The sequence below is a fragment of the Vidua macroura genome, chromosome 3, assembly GCF_024509145.1.
Source record: "Vidua macroura isolate BioBank_ID:100142 chromosome 3, ASM2450914v1, whole genome shotgun sequence".
NCBI lineage: Eukaryota > Metazoa > Chordata > Aves > Passeriformes > Viduidae > Vidua > Vidua macroura.
In genome coordinates this window covers 38,385,803-38,407,690 of record NC_071573.1, presented here as the reverse complement: position 1 = coordinate 38,407,690, position 21,888 = coordinate 38,385,803, and the positions used below count along the sequence as shown (strand labels likewise).

Sequence of the window (21,888 nt, the reverse complement as noted above, 5' to 3'; positions counted from 1 at the left end):
AACTTCACTGGCTCTTTCACAGCCCTAAGATCCTCACTGTATTTACTACAAATTCCCAAATTAATTCTAAGCCCAGTAAATTCTGTCATGTTTTTCTAACAAAAATTCTATTTTACAAGACTAAATGCACATGTAATAATCTCTCTCACTGGCACAAAACTTGCTTCAACCCAGAAAATACCAAACAATAATACTTAATGCAGGAGTAATTGCACACACACAGAATATCTATTCTGTAAACAGATCATTATTCATACAAAAGTGTGTCCACACCACCTTTATACCTGTAAACAGTGATAAGAAATTTGACCAGGTATCTAAACAATCATCCATACAAAGTATCTCTTGTTCACCTTACTCCAGTTACCCTTAAAGCCATAACTATAGAAAAAAATTTAGAAATAATTCCAGGCAAAACTTAACACAACAAACAATTACTGACCTGATAGTAAGTTTTTATTTGTTTCACCAAAATAGACAAATTTTGAATCCTTAATGATGCATCATTGTTTACTTTTTTGTTTATCCTCTGATTAGCAGACTTTGGATTGCTGTGAAAAGGAAAGAAAAAAGAATACATTGAACAGGCTGAACATTAATCTTTAAAGCTTTCTCTATAAAACAAATGGTATAGTTAATGTGCCAGCACAGCCATTCCTTGTCTTGATAACCATGCCTTGTTTTTCCCTCCACAAATCAATAAGGAGTTGTGGAAGATGGAAAGAGCTTGAAATATGTCTCTGACACAGCCAGCCAGCCTCACATTCTCGTTTGCTGTCAATGCAGCCTGAAACTGGGAGCACTCAACACAATTCCCAGGGAATGGGTCTGACAGGAAAGTTTTTGTGAGTGTATGATGGTATTTTACTAGCTTACTAATTTTTAACTTTTAGAACAATGATGAATATGAAACACATCACGTTAACACACACTCAACTGTTTTAAATGTATTTACAGATTGTTGGAATGTGACAACAAAGGGATTAATAATTGGAGTTTTTGTCATGTACTATCATATACTACCAGATTTTTCTCTGGTTTGTCTTGGCTTCAGGGAGGAAATCAATCACTTTTTCTTTCACAAAGCAGAAAGGATCTGAGGAAAGGCAGATGAGTCACCCTTTTTCAATACCTTGTAACACAGAGAGGACAGCACAACAACCATTCACTGGGATTTCTCATGGAAAACGATGCAGAATCAAAGCACACCCCCATAAAACTCTCTGAAATGTTTAAAGAATTCCTAAGGGATGGCCAATGTGAAGTTTCTCACTTTTACAGATTCTTGATACAGTTGCACAATGCAACTTTTGATATTTAATGTTATTATTGTACTGTTTAATGATATTATTATCAGATAAATGAGAGCTGGCTGGGTTGCTGCACTCAAAAACAAACTACCAATTTTTCCCTGTCTAACCAGGGCTCCCAGCAGTGATATGTGTCTGCTGGCTCTGGTTTTATTCAACGTTGTCATTAATGATTTCAACAATGGAATACAGAATACACTTTCCAGAACAGCCACTGGCAAACTTTAGGAGAAAAAAAAAAAACAAAGAACAACCTTCAAAAAATACTATGGCAATGGAGAATGATCCTGGTAATGTGCAAAAGTAATGGAATTCAATAACTCACTCCCAGGCAAAGGATTAGAGTCAGAATCAAATGCAGAAAGAGGAGTTATTTGCTATAAAACAAAAATGACCTGAATATTGTGGTATCGTGACTTACTGTGATATAATCTATCCCTTTAATTGGTAGTTTCACATACTCCCTGTACAAAACTTACATATTTTTCATTTACATGTAAGTTACCTACACAAACTTTATTTGCCTTTTACAGCTTGCTTAACTTTTAGCATATTAGATTTTTTAAGAAGATATATTTATGTCTTTTCTTCAGCTTATTGCTATCAGCATTTCCTGGCTTATAAGTACAAATAGAAATAATAGTAAAATCACTGCTGCGAAAGGAAGTCAGGTCATATAAAAAATGCACCTCCAACAGACAGACATTTTAAAAGAAAAGCGGTAGGCACAGTATCTTTTTTTCTGTATTTATTATTATAAATCTAGGAAAATTAGGACATAGGTAATTGCCTCATTCCTAAATGGTCATCACCATGTTCCTAAAAATATTATAAACAATTAAAATACATCGTAGGACATATTAGCCAAACCATGTGACTAAGATGTGACCTTGGGTTTATTGGTTCAGTCAACCTGTAGCTGTAAAAGCAACTAAATGGGCTAAAAATAAATATGCTTTGCAGATGCACAGAACTGGATTCCTTTCCACACTGAATTCATTCAAATTTGTTAAAATCAGAAGAGAAAATCCACAATAAATCCTGCTGACCTACAGAGATCAGCTGAAGTCTCCTATTTCTACATGCATATCTCCAAAAGGCCGATTTGGGCCCTTAATCATCATCTTTAATCTTAATGACCATGGGATTATCTCTGGGCTTTTTCATCATCTTCAGCAGCATTTCTACAGCCACAGATTTCAGATGCCTCTCCCTTTAGAGCACTCAAAACAGGGCACAGGGGTTTCCTGGATATTGTGCCAGCTCTTATTTTAGCATCAACACCAAAATTAGCGTGCAACCACAAGAACTCAAAACACAAACGTCATAAAAGCTCAGGCTTTCCATTTTTTCATTTCCAAAGCTCTATTAGGATATTGAGATTGATCCTGGATGAACAAAAATTTGAACATTTGCATAGCACTGGATCTTCATGACACCAGGGGATCAGCCCAGCCAGCAGTGAAGAGCTGCTGTAACAACTTCACCTCCCTCTATGACAAGCTTAGTGACTTGCTTTGTGCCAAAATGATTAACTCCTGTAACTTAAAACAGACAGTTGGGGAGTTTTTTTGTTTTGGTTTGGCTTTTTGTTGTTGGCTTAAATTGCAGGAAGCAGTTTACTGAGATTGTGAATTTTTGCTGGGAAAACTTGGGCCACAGACATGCTCTGGAGCTGTATTTTTACCACTTGGAAAAACCTCCACTGTCCAGTTTCAAGATGCTCTGCTAGTGCAAATGACCAGCAGTTCAAATCAGAGTGTCAGCCTAGGGACAACCTGGTGCACAGAAAAAAATTATTTTAGTAATTTTAAACTTTTCCAAAAGATTATGGCAAAGGGTCCAACAGAAATCCCAAACTCCAAGTTCCCTTAACATTTTTCAGTAGAACTTAAAAGTAGGTAGTGGTAACAAGAAGTTTAACCCACTGTTTTTAAGGTTCAATAAAAGCAAGGTAGTGACATATCAGTACTACTCTCTACCAATCATTTTTAATTTAATTAAACACGTACTCTCAATAACTCACTATTGGTAGTAGATTCCTTTTTCTGTTTTTTTTGGTAATGAATGTCCTCTTGACACATTATTCTTCAACCATGGGAGGTCAGTTGTCTTTGACATTCTCAGTTAGTACATGTTAGCCATGACTAGGATGAGTGACTTGGACAAAAAATTGTTTCCCATGCTTCCCAGAGTGCAATCCTGCTCTTAACACCTTCCAGTGCAAACAGGACTTCACCTCTGTGCTACAGTAATTGAGATCTTTCTAACCACATGATGTCACTAAATTATTATAAAGACAGACTGTTTATAGGCTACCTACTAAAATGACCCCCATGCTGAAGTGTAAATGTTGAAAACTGAGGGTTTCTTCCACCAAGCAGCCTCTGTGCTGGTGTTTAGCACAGCTCCCTAACCTTCAGTTACTGATTTATTTCTACCTGTCAGATTGTGTTAGAACTGTCAGGTTTGTGTATGGAACAGCCAAGCACAGACCTGACAGATCCCTCCTCACACCAGTGTTATGAAAGGACCAAGATTAGGTCCTTGAACAGGAGATTCCTTATTTAAAAAAAAACAACTAAACCCACCTTCACTTCCAATACTGATAACCAGGTCTCAGTTTCTCAAAGACTCCAACCTGAACGCTCAGCTGTCTCCTTAATCCACTAAACAGCATTTTAAGTATTATTTATTTAGTCGATATTGTTTATCATCTTAAGTATTGACATCTTAATTTGTCCCTCTCAAAGAGTAAATAATATAGCAGGATGCTGGCAGCACATTTCCATTTTATGTTGTTTGTAGAACTATATTTTTTTCAGGCTGGTCCAAGTCATAGCATACTAATGGCATTTTTTACTAAGCACGAAGTCTGATGTGCAACTATTTTTCATATAGAAAGATAAAATTCTAAACATGAATTGCCAGAACCTCATAAGATTATCTTTAAACTCATTTACAGTTCTTGAAAACTAATTTATTAAAGATTTTAATGAAGTACTTGTACCCAGAAGTTGAACTGTTGAATTTCTATGACCAATATAATGTTTATAATGATTATATTTTTATTAATGCAAAGCAATTCCGTTTATTAGAACACATTGGGTCCAATGACAGTGAAATAAACTGCATGATCCCGGAAATACAGGATGGAAATTAAATAATTTTGAAGATAAAAAGATCTACTTTGCCAGTTTAAGACACAGCTTTAAAAAGCAGCTTTTTAAAACCATCAGATTCTAGTGGCTACTATAAACATTTTTAAGGCCATCCATGTTCTGAACTGCTCCTTTTGTGAGGTGGGGATACTGAGCTGCTTCAGTAGCAAACAGCCCAGCAAAATAGGGCAAATCTGTCTAGAAGTCAATAGGAAGCAGAGCGGTAAAAGATACCCTTAAGCAATTTTACATTTAAGAGCAACCTACTTATGACAAGATACATTAATTTCAATAGCAATAAAACTAGACAGGAGCATCTATCCCAATAGTGCATTAGTTTAAAACTCCCGATTACAGAGGGAACTTCAGTGATTTTGAAATACTACCAGTGTCATGAATCACAGATTGAGACTTCATATAATCAGGGATTATGTGTCTTTAATTTTTCATTGACCAAAATCTATCAGAAATGGGAATGTGATAGCTTAATGGCCTCATGCTTAAATCTATACAGACTGCAAACCAGTTGTGTCCTCCCTTGCCATCTGTTCCTTGATGGTACTTAATGATTAAGTCTGGTATCATAACGCACCCTAATATGAAATATACCATTGTTTGAATGTATTTGGTGAGTTCAGTGATATGCTACCCTGTGGTTTAGCTTCCAGCAGCACAGCATTCACTTGTACAAATAAATGCTGCATGCCTAATAAAGTTTATTTTCTGCAAAGTCCTTTTAACCGGAATGCTGGGGTTCACTCTTGGTATCTGTCAAATATTTCAGTAATTACTGATAACAGAATTTATAGACTTCAGCTAATAAAGCAGCATCTTCATTATTTTCCACTGGCACAAAAAATAATAAGCGTGTTCAAAACGTGTTTTACAAAGAGACTTAATACAGCAGTGTCCTTTTACTGACAAAACAATAGAAAAGTAAAAAAAAAAAAACCCTGGGGCTTTCACTGGAGAATAATTGATTATCTTCAAATTGCTTAACATTTTACAATCTACCTTTTAGTTGTAAAACACTATTTCTATCCTTGAGACAATACTGCTTGAGCAGCAACCAGTTCAGTGTTGAAATGGTCATCTGCCCAAACATCTGAAGATACCCCAAACACTGAAATACACTTTGCCACAAAATCAGTATTACTACCTCAATTTAAGGACACTCCATTAACTCTGCACTTAGCAAGGACTGACTGTGCGTGCCAGAAGTTCAGCAGCTGTATCCAACATTTTCTGCCTCGTGATCAAGCAAGCTTTAGGAAACAGGCCTAACATCAAAAGTCTTTTGGCCCTTGCACAAAACCCCACTTCCTAGGATTATGTCCAACATCATAAACTGTTAGGAGGCTGAAGCCCTATGCCTACTTAAAAATAAAAAACAACCAAATCACGACCAACTGGCCTATCCCAAACAGAGTGGCTGGTGGGATCACAGGGAGCACTGCCAAGAACATATCTGTGCATACTGAGCATATGCAGACAGCTTCCCTCTGTCAGCCTCAGCTCAGCATCTGAGCAGCTCAACTGCTTCCAGGGCAGCTGCCCAGTGCCTCAGCAGCCTGGCTGGCACTCCCAGCAAAGGAGCTGCTCAGTTCCTCATGGCTGCAGGGTGCTGGAAGAGCTGCAGCTGTGTCCTGCCCAGTAACCCTGTGTCTCCCTGCTCCAGGGATGGGGACCTGCTGCACATCACAACCCCCTGCATGGTCCCCCTGCAGTGGCAGCATCAGTGTGGAGAGATATCTCCTCACATCCCACACTCCCAGGTTTACATGGGAATGTGCCAACAGCCAGGCTAAACCACAGTACATCCAACAGGTCTGCTGACTGAGCTTTAATTTTTTCCTCCCGCATGCAGAACAGCCCAGATTTATTTTTGTTCTCATTTCCCCAACTGCAGTAAAGAAGATGTGTGCAGGTGAGTAAAATGTGTGAGAAAACAAGAAAGGAGGTAAAACAGTTCACCTGTTTGACTAAACACATCTGTGACTAAGCAAACTCTTGTGGAAATGACCAAAACCTTGGACCCTAAGTTCCAAGTTTATAGAGCAACCACTGTCTTTATCATCAAATAGTATGAAATAACTTTATTACTATTGTTTTGCCTTGACCTTGACTATTCTTTTCCTATCACACTAAAAGGTAGTATGTAAAACAAATAAAGCTTTCTGCCAAAAACTGAACCTAGTGAGTCACTGCTGACTGAACCAAGTAACCTGGGTGAGCTCTCCACAACAAATCCATGAATGTGGAGCAGCCTCTGCTTCACAGCTCGCAAAAGGTAGTCTGGCTGCCACCAAATTAACTAGTGTCAAGGAAAATCTACAGGATTCAGAGCAGTACACAACACTTAACACACAAAATAAACACACCTAGGTATTAAAAATTTGAGAATTCTCAGAAGAAACATCAACAAACAAAATTTTGTTATTGAGGAAAAACATAAGAGAACCAGAAAGTCTGACAAACACACTCTACCCCACAAATCTAAATATCTTTCAAGGAACATCTTGTTGGTTTGCTTGGTTGGTTTTGAAGGGGTTTTTTAACTACAGAAGGTTTAGCAGGAAATATCATTTGAAAAGGGAGAATTAAACTGCTGTAGTACTTGCACCACACAGTTTTCCAAATTAAACTAAACCCAAAACATTTGCACCACACATTTTTCCAAATTAAACTAAACCCAAAAGGTGCCCAAGGATTCAAGAGTGTACAGGCCAAAGGTCAGGAAAGCAACAACATGGACATGCCACAGAAGCAAAATACTGAGAATCATGAAGTCTGAAGTTTTGACTTCTACTTCAAGCACTCCATGTTATTTTCCCTCTCAGAGCCAAATTTTCCAAAATGAAATGAGTCCAAATTTTCAAGACCTGTTCAGTTCAGTACCAATTAACAGAGCAGTTGAGAACTACCTGACTTTGTGATTAATACCTCAAAGCAAGTGACCACAGGAACGCTGCAAAGATTGTAATCTTGTGACAAGGGTAACCTCAGCTTCGCACACAAGCACTGCCAGATCTGCACCACAAGATGCAGCCTGACTCAGCACCAAACATCCCAGGGCACTGCAGTCATGAAATGTTTTCACAGCACACCTTGGAAGGATCATTCTGCAAACGTGAAGGTATTAGTTTGGAAGAAACATCAAGTTGTAAAAGAAGCAGAATAGGGCCAGAAAGTTGTCATTGCTGCCAGGAAGCAGCAAGCAGTACAGAACAGAAGACAATGAACACTTATTGCCCTGAGCAAATTACATTTGTGGAGCTAACATGATTTCTAAGACATTTAAAATATTAATACGAGGAAAAATGACTATGTAGGATTTAAAAGCAACACACATTTATGCAGTCTAGCTGAAAAAAAAAAAAAACTTTTAAGAAGAGTTTGTAAGGACAAGTTTTTTTCTTCTATCCTAACTAACAGCACCACAGTGGTACGTACTTTGCTTTATTTCATAATCACAGCACTACCAAAAATTATTTCTCCTTTGAAAGACTTGGAAAAACGTTCACTCATTTTACTCTTGACTTTAAACTTGGCTGAAGCTACAAATTATAAAAAAATTATTTCTCACTTCAGAGTCACAAATAGTCTACCACAGGTAAACACCTCTGTACTCAGCATTAACAACTACAGGAAATAATGATGTGTGATGGCACCAAAGCTACACAAATATTGCAGTTTTAGTGACTGGAAAGGTCTTCAGTTGTAAAAATAGTACCACATAGATTTCCAAAATACTTTTGGTTGGAACACCATGACTGTAGATAATTTCCTTTCTAATGAAGGGAAATAAACCCTCTCTATAAGTAAATTATTAATAATAAAATACATATTTTCATTGTTCTTTGCACCCATTGTTAGACTAGTGACAATGTGACATTTGCCTGCATTCTCTCATACATCTCCCAGTATGTGTATTCTGGTTTTGCCTAGCACACACAATACCCCGAATATACAGCAAGTGTATTCCCAAGCTACCAGGAAATTCCAGCAGACACTTTTTGCTCAGGGGCTTATTTAAGAAAAACAAAGATACCACACAGACGAAAAGTAGAGGAAATATTTCCCTGAAGCTTAAACCAAGATAAAATTCTGTAGTAAACCTAAGTGGACTGTCTTCTGTCACTACAGGAAAGCAAGTATTGGAGTGTCTCTAAATGCGCAACACAAAGATTCAATCAATGGCCAGGATTATGACAGACACCATTTATGAGTTCATCCCTTGCAATTTCCCATCCCAAAATACAGTATCAGACAATTTTTGCTTGGGTCAAGCAGTAGCCTCACTTCAATTCAAAGCCCTGGCATCAGTTAATCCCATTAAACAAAAGGGAGGCATTTTGCAAACGGTGCTCAACAACAACAGCCTCTGGAGCATCTTCAGGATAAAGACCGGACTCTAAAACAAAGCACACAGACACAGACACTCTCACACAGTTACTCCCGAATAATCTTTGACCACTGAAGTCACATGCTCTAACAAAGCAGCATTTTGGAAAAAAAAGTCTTGATCCCTAAATAATTACTACGTAGGGAAAAGTGGTGCATTATGAAAGACAAGGAAGGCAACAAATTGCTATTTAGCTTAGAGAAAAAAGAGGAGGACACAAAAATAAGAAGAACATATGAACAAACACAAAACTCAAAAGTCCCTTCTTAACAGAAGAAACAAATGAGGAGAATCTAGAATTAAATCTCAAATTTGACGTAAGATAAGATGAGCTTGATTTAGCACCTGAATTCAGTTAACAAGGTTAATTTTCAAAAGAAAAATCGGAGCACTTTGAAAAGGTTTGTGGTAGAGAGATCCCCAGAGCAGCCATGAAACCTGAAGCAGCACAGCCTTGCCACTGAAGGGTACAAGCTGATCAGCCAGGTGTCTGTAGCTAACTTAAAACTCTGGATTTTACTGCTGCTGTTATTCTCATGGAGTGCTTTGAAACCACATGTACAATGTGAAATGCAAAATTCTCTGAAAAAGAAACTGCAAAGCCATAGTGAATGCATGTTCTTTACTTGCCAGAATGCTTTCAATGCTGAGACAAGTTATTTTCATATTACATCTAAGATGGCTATTTATGTAACAGGTTGACAGGCTTAACAGAATTCTCTGGATGTATTAAAAAATAGTTTTTAATTCAGTTTTTATTCCCTGGCCCAAGGTACTAGCCTATAGTAAGGATGGGATCAGTAGCAAGCTACCAAAAGAAATAAGGAGACAAAGAAAGATAACCAAGATGGCACATGAAGGAGAGAGGAAAGAAGTGGATGAGTATGTGTAAAGTAAAGTTAGATTATTTAATTCCTGATCTTCAAAATTTTGCACAGAACAAGAGCGAACTAGAGAGTAGCTTCCTGCTCAGAAATAAATCAGGGTAGTCAGGATGAAGGAAAGTGGACATCAGCTGTGGAAAAGAGTACAAAAGTATAACAAAAACCAGTAACACAGAGACAAGCCAAGATCAAGCACTTCAAGCATTCCATGTTCAACCCATGCATTTTTCCCCTCTATCTATCAAAACCCCAAGCACCTCACAAGTGCAGTATCAGCCTGTGTCCACCTCACCTGTCTAATTCAGAGCTCACTGCAGGCTGATGGTCCCATCTAAAATTACTCATCATTACACTAAGAACTACATTTTCCTCTTCTCTAATCAAACGGGTTTGTTTTCAACAGTGTGCTGGACCACTTATTAAAGAATTTGCTTCTTTACAAAAAAAAGTGACTGTTACAATTTCAGCTTTCCTGAAGAAAAATCTCAGCCCTGCTGCTGCAGAACTACTCTTGGGAGCAACAACTCTCACAAAGTCCAAGTGACACCTTGCACCTATGGAAAACCTGACAGAGAACATCTGGGAAATGTGAATCTACACCATGAAGTGATAAAGGTGTGGACTTAATAATATCTGACCTTTTTCTAAAACACACGTTCCTACTTCTGCTGCCAAAGTCGTCGATTTTCTTTTCCTCAAAACTCTTTTCCATTTCCCCACCCAGCCAGGGCCTGGCTGAAGTTGCCTCTCCCTCCTTGGCCTTCCCAAGAAGGAGTTAATTGGATTGAGTGGCTGTTGCTGCACTCTTTCACAGAGCCCGGCAGCTGGCTCCAGCACTGGAGACCGAGTCCAGTTTTCAGGGGAAGATATAGGCAAGCCAGAAGTATGGGCTGGCAAGCTGAATTGCTCGGAAAAAAGCACACAACTGAAGGCTGAGAGCTCAGAACAGGAGCCAATGAAGCTGTCCACATTCTAGGCACACACCACCAGTGTGGTGGGAGGAAACAGGCAGCCAGTCCACCTGGAAAATCTGATGGTGTGAAAGGCCTGCAAGTGGATTCAGTCAGTGAAAAACAGTGGGAGAATGGTAAAAGGGGAAGAATAAAAGACTTCATCCTTGAAATAGTTTTCAGCATGTCTGGATGCAAAGACTGATATGGAAAGTATCACTTAATTTATGTAATTAAGACCAAAGTTATAAAAAGCACACTGGGATGAAAGCAGCCAGGTTTTCCAGACAGTGGATTAAGTTAACTCAGTTCCAGAGTTTGGTTCTGTACATTACCAACTCTGCATACAGTCTGGGTCCAATATTTCCTTTAAACCAGATTTATTACCACAAATACAAAGCACAGTAAAATAAAACAATTAAAGCTAAAATACTGTTTCAACTCTTTGTTGCTTGACCAAATATTAATGGTGGTGGTAAATGTAATGAAAGCCCCAATCTTTTAACTACTTGCAGCTGTCTCTTTTTATTCAAAGGAACCAGCAAGACTCTTGTCATTTTGGGAACCACAGCTCATACTAAAAGACTTTCATTGTTTCTTACCCAATCCTATTGGAATTCAGTTAACAAGTATCAGAGAACAAGGCCTATCAAAAATGGAAATAAATACCACACAGAGAATGAGTGTTTCTGTAAAAATACTGCAGTTTTCTTTGGATCAGAGGAGTTTATAAATGGTACAGTGCTAAGACTATTAAAAAAACCTGAGGTGATGTTAATCAGGTTCTGGAAAAATATCTCCAGGACAACTGAGTATTATTTTACTGCAATTGTAATTGGGTGTGCAACAGGTGACTAATCCATTGAATGATACTAGTTCACTGATTTCAGTACTACACACAACAGATTCTGCTCAAGCCTATGAGCACTTTATAAATATAATGTTATAAGCACTATGATACAGAGGTGCAGTGAAGGTATGAAGCATTCCTGGCATGCTTCTCCACCTCCCTGCCATGGCAGAACACCAGTGCAGTGATCTCTTGTGCTCTGGTTCATTTCCAAGAAGCATGACCCCTTTTTTGTATAAAAGAGCACAAATATAAAGGCTCAGATTTAGAAAGACAGATGGGTTTCTATCCACAAGTATCAGATACTGACTGATCCCAGCAGAAGGTAAGTAACCAGATACTTCTGAAGAATGGGACCTAAATTTAAACAGGAAATTAGAGACATTCTCTCAAGTTAGGAGCTAATATTATAAACACTGGGACTCTCCTTAATTAAAAATAAAATTAAAAAACCAATATCAATTGGCCTGTAGCATCTCCAGCAAGGAAGAGCCCTTCAGATGTAACTAATCACTGAATAGAATCTGGGCAATTTTTCACATGTCGCAAAACATCCAAAGGTAAAAAGCATACAAGGAATGTCATGAATTCTCTCATGGATGAGGTACTAATAAACTTGGTGCTGATAAATCTCAGCACCATCAGCATCCTGCAACTATTCCAATGCTGACACCTCTCTTCCCTGTCTGAATCATTACAATTGTTGAAAATAAAGTTGATCCAGACAAGCACAAGGAGAAACAAATGCTGGACTCTCACTTGCAGATGATGGAGAGCAGGATTAACTCTTTTCTAACTGAACAAAAAACCTTCTCTAACTAACAAAGCCACTTTTTTTTTTTTTTTTTTTTTTTGACTGTGTAACTGTTTACAAACCATGCCTAATCCAATATTAACACTCACTTTTATGGTCACAGAATTTGTTTTTTCAACATTTGGCAAGAAAAAAAGTAAGTATTAAAGCACATGTGCAGCAGGAACACAGCACCTCTAACAGCCCCCACTGCCATAGCTCCTAACCACAGACCTCTAGTTCTCAAGTGAAGTTACTGAGCTTTAAAAAAAACCCAAACCAAACAACTAAAAAAACTTCCCCAAGCCCAACATTCTGAAGAAAAACACCCTTCTTTTGAAGTCACATGATACAAATTTTTCTGCCACATTTCCTCAATATATGGTAGTAAAGAATGAAAGGAAAATAAAAGAGAAATAAAAATGGAAAACACCGTTAATAATCTGTATTGATGATTAGTTAGAGCTGCATCTTGGAAGTGTTTTTGTAAATGAAGACACTTGCTTAATAGGTGGATATTCAAAATGAACAGGACTAAAAGTTAACACAGGTTTCCACAGCGACTTCACCACCGACAGGACCAGACCACACTGCAAAACATGAAACAATTTTTCCCCTATTTCAATCCTGGAACAAAACCCGAAACAAACTGAACTTTCCCAAAATATGAACAGAGTTCTAAGAGGTAGTTCTAAGCAGTAACCAGCCACGATACATCTCAGCTCCCAAAAGACCTTCCAGCATAGCGACATATTTCTAAAATTAATTTTATTTGTACACCAATGCTTTTCCACACACCTCCAGTTTGAGGTAGTTTTCACTGTTCTGAATGCCAAACTAATCTTTTTTTTAATTGACATTTCCAATTTTTTACACATACACACCCAATGCTTCCTAAGTACAGTAATCATGGCATGGGGTCAAGGATGCACGAAGTCACAGCCAAATTCAACACACAGTGCCTTAGGCACGGGAATGTTCCTTCTCCACAGCTTTCCATTTTACATACATGCATCAATTTATACTGAGTATTAAAAAACTGACTGAAAAAAAGTTTAGGACTATATTCTTCAAAATCACCTTGTTCCAGTGCTAAATTTTCCTTCCAGCTGTCAAACTTTTTTATCCCATAGAAGCTCTACATATCAAATGCATGGCCACAGCTGACAATCTACTTACTTTATGTAATCCAAGAAAAAAAGAAAGGAGTCATAAAATAAAAATACTATTCTTCAGTGAAATGCATCACTTAAAATTCTTATTAAAGTGTGCCAGAATCCACTCAGAATTTTTTTTTTTTTTTTTTCAAAAAATTGCATTCCACCAAGTTTTCCATGTTTTTCAACATTGGAGTGAATACTAGAAGTGAATACTTGGGAGTCTTAGTTGTACAGAAGTAGGTGACAAAGAAAATACTGGTTTCAAAAGGCTGTGAATTCACACTTAAATGTAATAAAGTGTTGCTCTTTTGACACAGATTAGTTACACAAGCTGAACACCAAGGGTAATAACTTTTAAAGCACTAAATATGAATAAAAGCTATAAACAGAACAAGAGGATGCCCATCCTTGAGCAGTGTTCCTGAGGAACAGCTGCCGACACAAGCTGCTCACACACTGATGGATGTACCCAGCCGGCCATAAGCCCACAGCTTTTCATACCTATACAGAAAATAGATGTATTTATCTGCAGAGACTCAAAATATCAAAAAAAAAAAAAAAGGTATGCAGAATTTTTTGCACTAGTAACACTTTTATGATTATATCACTAGACACCTGACAAGTGTTACTCTCTAGCATGACAGTAGTGGGCAACATTCCAGTCAAAATTATGATTGACAGAGAGCCACTGTAAAGGATTTTTTCTGACAACCAGAGTTTTCAATGAACAGTTTATAACCCCATGTAAAAACGTTTCTTCTGCTGGGTATAGCCAGAAAACTTTCTACACTCACAATTAAAGCATCAGCTTTACTGCTCAAGTGCTATCAACTCTAATTAGGAAGTGTGGAAAACGAAGAGGAAGGTGTTTAAGGGCAGTCCTTTTGCTCAGTGAACAACCCTGTGTGAGTTACATGCCATCTTAAGTTGCATGTCACATGCACCAAGATATGGATTAGACCCTTATTAGCGAAGCAAATTTATTCAAAATTTTCTTTATAAGCATGACTTACAGCAGGATGAACGTTTTTATTTCTCTCAGTGGAAATCTGGGAAACTATTTACAGTCATCCCATTTTCCAGTAAGTTCTACAATGATGATTCAGCCTGTATCATGCTATACATCCTGCAAATACATTGCTCGGACATTCAGCTTTGCAAAGTTGGGATCTGCTATAATCCCAAGTCTCCTCTTAACTCACCACATGACCGTGTCACGCACAAATGAAAGTAATTTACCAAGGTCAATAAGGGGAGAAGGGGAAAAGCATTTTTCATAAGGCAGCAAAAAATACAAAAAAAACAAACCAGCAAAAAATTACCCCAAGGCAGCGCTCACATTTGCAGTACACTCACATTTGCAGCATGACTTCGTTCAGATACACTCCATCCACCAGCGCCACGTATTCCTCCAGGTTGGTCCCATTTCCTCCAGCCAGCGGTCCGAAGGTCTTCACCTGGAACAGAACAAGCAGCAGCACCGTGACACCAAGTCCACCTCGCTCCCCTGCCGCAAGGCTCTTCTCAAACAATGAGCAAATAAAACCAGGAACGTGTGAGGGGAAAATGAACGCTTACCCAGGTGACAAGAGGGCTCGACATGAACTGCTCCAGAAGGGGTGTGAAGATCTCGTTCTCCATTTTACAAGAAAATGCAGTAACTCTGATGCAAAATATGCAAAAAATGCAGCAACTCTCTGGAATGCTCCAAGGATTCAGCTGGAGTGAGTGAACCCCATTTTTACCAAGCGATGCAATACCAACAAAAGTCAGTGCACTGGCAAGCGGGATTTATCTTCCTCTTTCAAGAAAGAATGCATTCAAAAGTCCATCTACGCCTATTTCAGCCTTTCCATTGATGCCTCTCCCTTCTTACATAGCGAAGAGATGGAAGGAAGGAAGGAAAGAAAAGAGGGAGGCTGCCTAGCTACTGGGATTCCGCATCAGACAAAAAAAAAAAAAAAAAAAAAAAAAAAAAAAAGAGGAAGGAAAAATCTGCTTCAGCAGCGGCAGCGCCTCAGAAAGGAAGGAGAAATTCCAGCGAAACTCCGCAAGCTCATCCTGCCCCTTCCCCACAAAAAAAGCCCCAAGCCCGGGCGAGGGGAGCAGCGAGGGTAGCGACCCCCGTCCCTCTCGCAGCCAAGCACCCCGGGCTGCGGCTGCACCAGAGCCCGCTGCCCCCCCGCAATGGCACCGACAGGGAACCGGCCCCCGGAGGGATCGGGGGCTATTTTAAATCAGTTCCCTTTTCTATCCCTTCCCTTTTCCACTAAACTACGACGCCAGAGAGCGGCAGGACCGGCACACGCCGCCCGGCCCCGCAGCCTCGCCCTTCCCCCGCGCTGGCCGCTCCCCTCAGGCTCCGCTCTCCCCTCGCCGCTCCCGGAGCGCCCCCCGACCCCTCCCCAGCTGTTCTCCTGCCGCTCCGCCACCGCTTCCGCGGCACCAGCTCCGCTCCCTACCCCCGTCCTCCCGAACTGCGGGGCCACCTCGCCTCAGCCAGCGGGGCCGCGCCGCATTGCTGTCCTCGTTAGTTCGTTCGTTCGTTCGTTCGTTCCTTCCTTCCTTCCCTCCCTGCCTGCCTCCCACCCGCCCTCCCTGCCCAGTCCCGCTCTGCGGCTCCAACGTGCGGATCCCTCCGCCCGGAATCCTTCCGCCGCCGCTCGGGGATGGCGGCACGATTAGAAAGAGGCGGGGCCGCGGCGAAACCGCTGCAGGACTCGCGCCTGGCGCGCGCGCGCGATGCGGCTGCGGGAACCGCTCAGTCTTCGGTGTGAGGGGGCAGAGCGCTTCTTCGTTTCCCTGGTCTGGGAATAAAGGTGTCCCTGAGGGATGATAATGCTCTTCCAATCTCCCTTTTGGGGGAACAGAGGTGCCCGTGTGGGGACAACTCAGCGCGGGAGGGATATTCTTCGTTTCCCTTAGGAGAATAAAGGTGCCCGTGAGGTAAAAAGTGTAGGAGGGAAAGATGGTCTTTCATTCTCCTTTGCGGAATAAGGGTGCCCGTGAGGGGAAAACTCAGCCCAGAAGAATAAATGTGCTGGTAAGGGGAAAAGCACGGGAGAGAGGGAGAGGCTCTTCCAATCACCTCTTGTGCATAGAAGGTGCCCGTGAGGGGAAAAGGGCGGGAATGAGATGCTCTTCCTTTCCCCTTTGGGGAAGGTACCCGTGAGGGGAAAAGCGTGTGAGGGAGGCAGATGCTCTTCCATTCCTCCCCTAGGAAATAAAAGTGCCCGTGAGGGGAAGACTCGGCGCAGAAGGGATATTCTCCGCTTCCCTTACGAGAATGGCCGTAAAGGGAAAAGCACGTGAAGGTGGGAGAGAGGGAGGTGCTCTCTCATTACACTTTAGGGCAATAATGCCCGTGAGGGAAGGAAAAAGCACGGGAAGGAGAGGCTCTTCGAATCTCTTGGGGAATGAAGGTGCCCATGCGGGGAGAAGGGCGGGAAGGAGATGCTCTTCCTTTCCCCTTTGGGGAATAAAGGTGCCGATGGGGGAAAAAAATCTTGGCACCGGAGGGATATTCTCCATTTCCTTTAGGAGATGGTGCCTGTGAGGAAAAAAGCACGGGAGAGACAGAGGGAGGAAGGGAGAGGCTCTTCGATTCCCCTTTGGAGGAATAAAGGTGCCTGTAAGGGGAAAACTCAGCACGGGAGGGAGGAAGATCCTCTTGCATTCCCCTTATGTGGAATAAAGATGTCCTTGAGGGGAGAAGGGTGGGAAGGAGATGCTGTTCCATTCCTCTCTCAGGGAATAAAGCTAGCTGTGAGGGAAAAGCTCGGTGTGGGACAGAGAATTGCCCATTTAGGCCCGTTTTCCTTTTTCCATGAGAGGAAAAGTGCAGGAGGAAAATACACTCTTTCATTCTCCTTTAGGGAAAAAAGGTGCCCATGAGGGAAAAACTCAGTGCAGGACTGAGATGTTCTTCCATTTTCCTTTTTGCGAATAAAGGTGTCTGTGAGGAGAAAAGTGGAAGTGGAATCCAGAAGCAGGGCAGATTTCTCCTCAGAAAGTGGAATCCAGAAGCAGGACGGGTTTTCTCCTCAGAAAATGGAATCCAGACACACCCATGTTAAGGTAAAATCCAACTTTCTGTAAAGATTTTGTGGGGAATCAGAGGATGACAAGCAGTGTGCTGGCCTGATCATTGTCCCTTCCCTGAGCCTTCTCCTGCTTCTTGTGCTTTCAGTATTCAATCCTGCATATATCCATATGCATGGATATATCTGCTTAATACATTATGTGGTTCGTTGGCAAAGCATTTTACAAAATCTCAAACTAAATCCAGCTTCTCTTCTGTGTGGTATAAATTAAATTGCAGCAGCATTTTTTCAAATACCTTTAGTTTTGCACACCTAATTAAAAAAAAAAACCAAATCGCACAAAACTTTGCAATAGAAGTGACTGAAATTAAGTGTTTTTGAAAAAAATCAAGTAACAGCTAAACAGATAAGGTTTTTCTTAACCCAAATACCAGATATACATTTTTCCTAATGTCCAAGATTGGGAAAAAATCCAATTCCAATCATGACTTGTTGTCCAGAATGCCTAAGTAACAGATCAGAAAAATAAATTATGGACCTTGTAATATTAGTCTGTCTTTTGCATGCTAAGGATTTTTTTTTTTAATTTAGACAATGTTGCATAGTTAAAGGACTTTGATTCTCACAGGTTTTTTTTTCAGCAAAAATCAGGTCTTTCCCTCCCAAACCAGATCTCTAGAGTGAACTCAGCCCTACTGTGAAACAAAAGAAATAAGGAAGGGCAAAGGAAAACTCTGCAGTCTTGGTTTTGAATAAGAACCTGGTGATCCATGGGTGAAATAACTGCCAATAAATTCCCAGCCCTTAAAGGCAGCCACAAAAGCATTTTTGTACAAGCCTGACGAACCAAGTGCTCCGCTCCCTGTGTCTGGCAGCAGTCTGTAAACATGCGATTGTGCCCACAATGCCATGGAACTTCCCTGGCTCATCCCCTTGTTTCTTGTGCTCTCTAATTAGGCAGTAATTACTTTGGCATAAAGCAATTTCTAGGAATTAGAGCCCAGCCAGTAGAAGTTGATAGCCCATGTAGTTGTAACAGCAGCTGGCTCACAGAAACCATTTTATACTGAGATTCCCTAGCATTAAAAATTGAATTAAATGGTTTTAAATGTTTTTGCTTCCATCCACATCATGCAGTTGGCCTGTGTGCTCAGCATTACTGTTGATCACCATTCCTGCAGAAAGAGGGCTACATTTTAGATATGAAATGTATTGTCAGCTGTTTTACCTTGAATGATTTACGGTTCCTTATTTGAACTGGAGATTAGTACAAGATAAAATTTCAGAGAAGGTATCCAGGCGCAGTCAGAGGTGTTTTGTTTTCGGTTTTGGTTGGGTTTTGTTTTCTTTTTTTTTTCCCCAAGACTAAGAGCCCTGAAAACCTGTGAAGATACTAAAGTTTCTTCTAAGTAGCTCCCACTTTGTCCCACCAAGTGTGAGAACATTTACCTCCTTTTCAGGTACACACAGACACCAACCAGGATGGACTGCTGCCAAGGCAGATGTTTGCATTGGAGTCAGAGCCAGAAGAACCTGGACTGCAGCCACCTCAGTGAGGTGAGACAACTCACCCTAGGACAGGAAGCTGTCAGCCTTTGATTGCTCAGCTCTTGTTTGACAGACAACCCTTAAAATATATTAAGCTGTTTGTCTTTCAAGTTATTTCTCTGATCCCGAGCTGAATACAGAGGGCTTTCATTTTCAGTGTAGCTGTCAGGAGTCCCAGGAGTATTGTTCTAGGAAATACTTAGAAGTCACAGCTCTACAGGACTACATTACTGTAACCTGTAGCTTGTGATATATTTGGCTGCATTGTTTTAGCACTTTTTACCTAGGAAGGCTCCTAAAAGAAATTTTGATGACTGCACTTACAGTGGTCAATCCCAAATGCTTAAGAAGTTGACAACTGAAGTTAGCTGACCCAGAAACAGAGAAGAAACATTATTATAAAACTGATGTTTTAATAGTTCTAACTATTCTAAGAATGTACATTCAAGAATATTTTGGGACTAAAAAAATTATCCTTTTTATGATTTGAAAAAATGCATAGAGGACAATCTTGTTCTTTCATATCTCATTTTCTGGAACAGCACTGTCAGTATTTAATACAGAGTGTGACCTACTGCTTCTGAACAAACAGATTTAGAGATTACCTTGTTGTTTGAAGAGCCATGTTTGTTCTTGTACAGGTAAAGCACCCCCATCTCCTTTCTTTTGCATCTTCCATGTACCACAAAGACTCTACACAGAAGACATGGAAATTATAAATGATCTGTGCTTAGATCCCAGATCTGCAAATTACAGAGTTACTTCATCTTCTCTGTGAACTTTTTTTTTTGCTTGTGGCATCATTTCCTGTACCTGCTATTGCAAAATAAAAATTGAAAAATAATATCCAGAAAAAACCCGGTGCCTTGAATCTGTAGACAGCAGGAAAGTGTAACCATGTACAGTCCCACTTACCTTGTCAGGGTTTGTCAAAACATTTCTGGTCAGCCCTGCCTGCAGTGAGCCAAGGGAGGGGACAGTTTGGGGAGTAGATGACAACCAACCTTCCCTTTTTAGCTGATGCAAGACGCAGTGGTTTTCTCTTCCTCTCACACATGAGAGCGAAGGAAAGAGGTGACACTGCTCTCGCTGCTGGCTCTGCCTCCCAGTCAGCAATGCTGGGTTAACAGCCTTTGCCTGATGGGACTTCAGAACATAGGAAACACAGGAACTGACTGTAGATACTTGGGTTCCACAGCAGGGTTATGAAACCAAAGCCAAAACTGGAATGTTCTGGTTAGGGGCTAGCTTGATAGGATAGTGTCTAGTGAAAACTGCAAGCCAAAATGACAAGGACAGCCATCTTCCTTGTCCTGTTTGCTCCCAGAGAATCCCATTTCCCTATCTAACCAGGACTATAGGAATAGATGGGGCAATTAAGAGTAAGGGCACTGAGGGGCTGAGTCTTTTTAAGTATGGCTATGAATTCCTAAAGGTGCCACAAATACAGCAGACTAAAAGTTACTTTTTGTTCCACAGGAGTGGAAAGAAGGGGAAATTCCTCTGTAACATTAATAAAGAACTGAAAATTCCACAACAATTCTTGAAGCTTTCTTCCTTGCTACGGTGTCTGCTCTGACATGACCAAAATTCCCCATCAACTTTAAGGGAACTTCCTGAGAAAATTATAAGTAACCTCAAAATTAGGGTATTTTGAGTGAAAAAATAGGAAGAAAACAGTAGGAGCTTGGGGAAAGTTGGTGTTGTGCATTTAATTTTTTTTACAGATCCCAGACATTTTACAGTTTGTGTCCAATTGTGGCAAATAGCAAGAAATTAGTACAGTGACAGCAGACAAAGAATACCCTGTATGGGTACCAGTGTCAAATGCATCAGAATTTCCTGTCAGGCACAATGTTCATTGCAAGAACAGCTATTAATCATTTCTAGCCATGCCTACCTAACATATCCACACTTTCCTTCGAGGACTACATGGACAGTACCTAAAAGGTGAAACATTTGGTGAAAGTGTCACATTTAATACTGGGATTCATCTGAGGAGGGAGGAGCCTACAGCTTCTTGTTACTCTTCAGTCAGTTGGACAGGTAGGAAGAATGTTACTGCGGCAGGTCAACTGATGTGATCAGAAATAAACCAAGTATTTATTTTTAAATTTAATATCCATTCCTATGATTTTCCATAGATTTAAACTCTTAAAAGGGTGTCAGAGAAATACTCTCAAAGAAAATTCATTTGAACTTAGTATTACAATTCAGCTCTTTTTCCTGTTTAGTCAGTAAAACATTTATTTGTTTCCAACTGTCATCTGTGAACTACAAGATTGTCTAATAACACTGTGAATTTCCCTTCGTTATTTGCCACAAATAAAGGAAATAGATTGTTATTTTCCTAAAGCAAGAGCTGAGCATTACAGCAAGAACAGCAGTTTCCAGGACAATAGCTTTGGTACTCACTTCTGTTGTGGCCAGTGGAGTGAGACTGAGCAAAAGCTCTTGCTGACATGCCTTCTGTCAGGCGAGATCCTGCCAGTACAAGCAGTGTTTCTTATGAACTGGGTCAGAAACATGAATTACAGAGCGCACTCTGCATTTCCTCTGACGAGGAGCAAAGTGCAGCCCAGGCTGCTCATTGTTAGCAGACACAGCTGCCTGTGGATCTGCAGATCTGTGGCTTAGGAAGGCAAGACGCTGGAATTGTATCAATAGCACTAGGCCATCTCAGATCCCTGATGTACAGAAATGTTGAGCTGTGTTTCTTCTATGGTGTTTTCCTTCAGCATGGAGCACTCTCCCCATTCAGCTTCACAAAACAGAAGAGGTTTT

General features: G+C 40.4%; 1 protein-coding gene and 1 long non-coding RNA gene across 12 annotated transcripts in view; one reads left to right on the top strand and one right to left on the bottom strand.

The window, feature by feature from the left end:
- CCDC88A (coiled-coil domain containing 88A) overlaps positions 1 to 15,413 on the bottom strand; it is a 66,445-nt gene extending 51,032 nt beyond the window's left edge. For all 11 annotated transcript variants that reach the window (XM_053972835.1, XM_053972834.1, XM_053972836.1 and 8 more), the window contains exons 1-3: positions 15,092 to 15,413; positions 14,870 to 14,970; positions 443 to 551 (exon numbers count right to left, since the gene is read on the bottom strand). In XM_053972835.1, coding sequence (XP_053828810.1) covers positions 443 to 551; positions 14,870 to 14,970; positions 15,092 to 15,154 — 273 coding nt within the window. In that variant the 5' untranslated portion in view covers positions 15,155 to 15,413. The remainder of the gene's footprint in view (positions 1 to 442; positions 552 to 14,869; positions 14,971 to 15,091) is intronic.
- A 2,077-nt stretch (positions 15,414 to 17,490) lies between these two features.
- On the top strand, positions 17,491 to 19,950 carry LOC128805288 (uncharacterized). Its single transcript, XR_008436365.1, has 3 exons — positions 17,491 to 17,590; positions 19,017 to 19,113; positions 19,746 to 19,950. It is a non-coding gene; the product is annotated as an uncharacterized LOC128805288 (long non-coding RNA).
- The last annotated feature ends 1,938 nt before the right edge of the window (positions 19,951 to 21,888 follow it).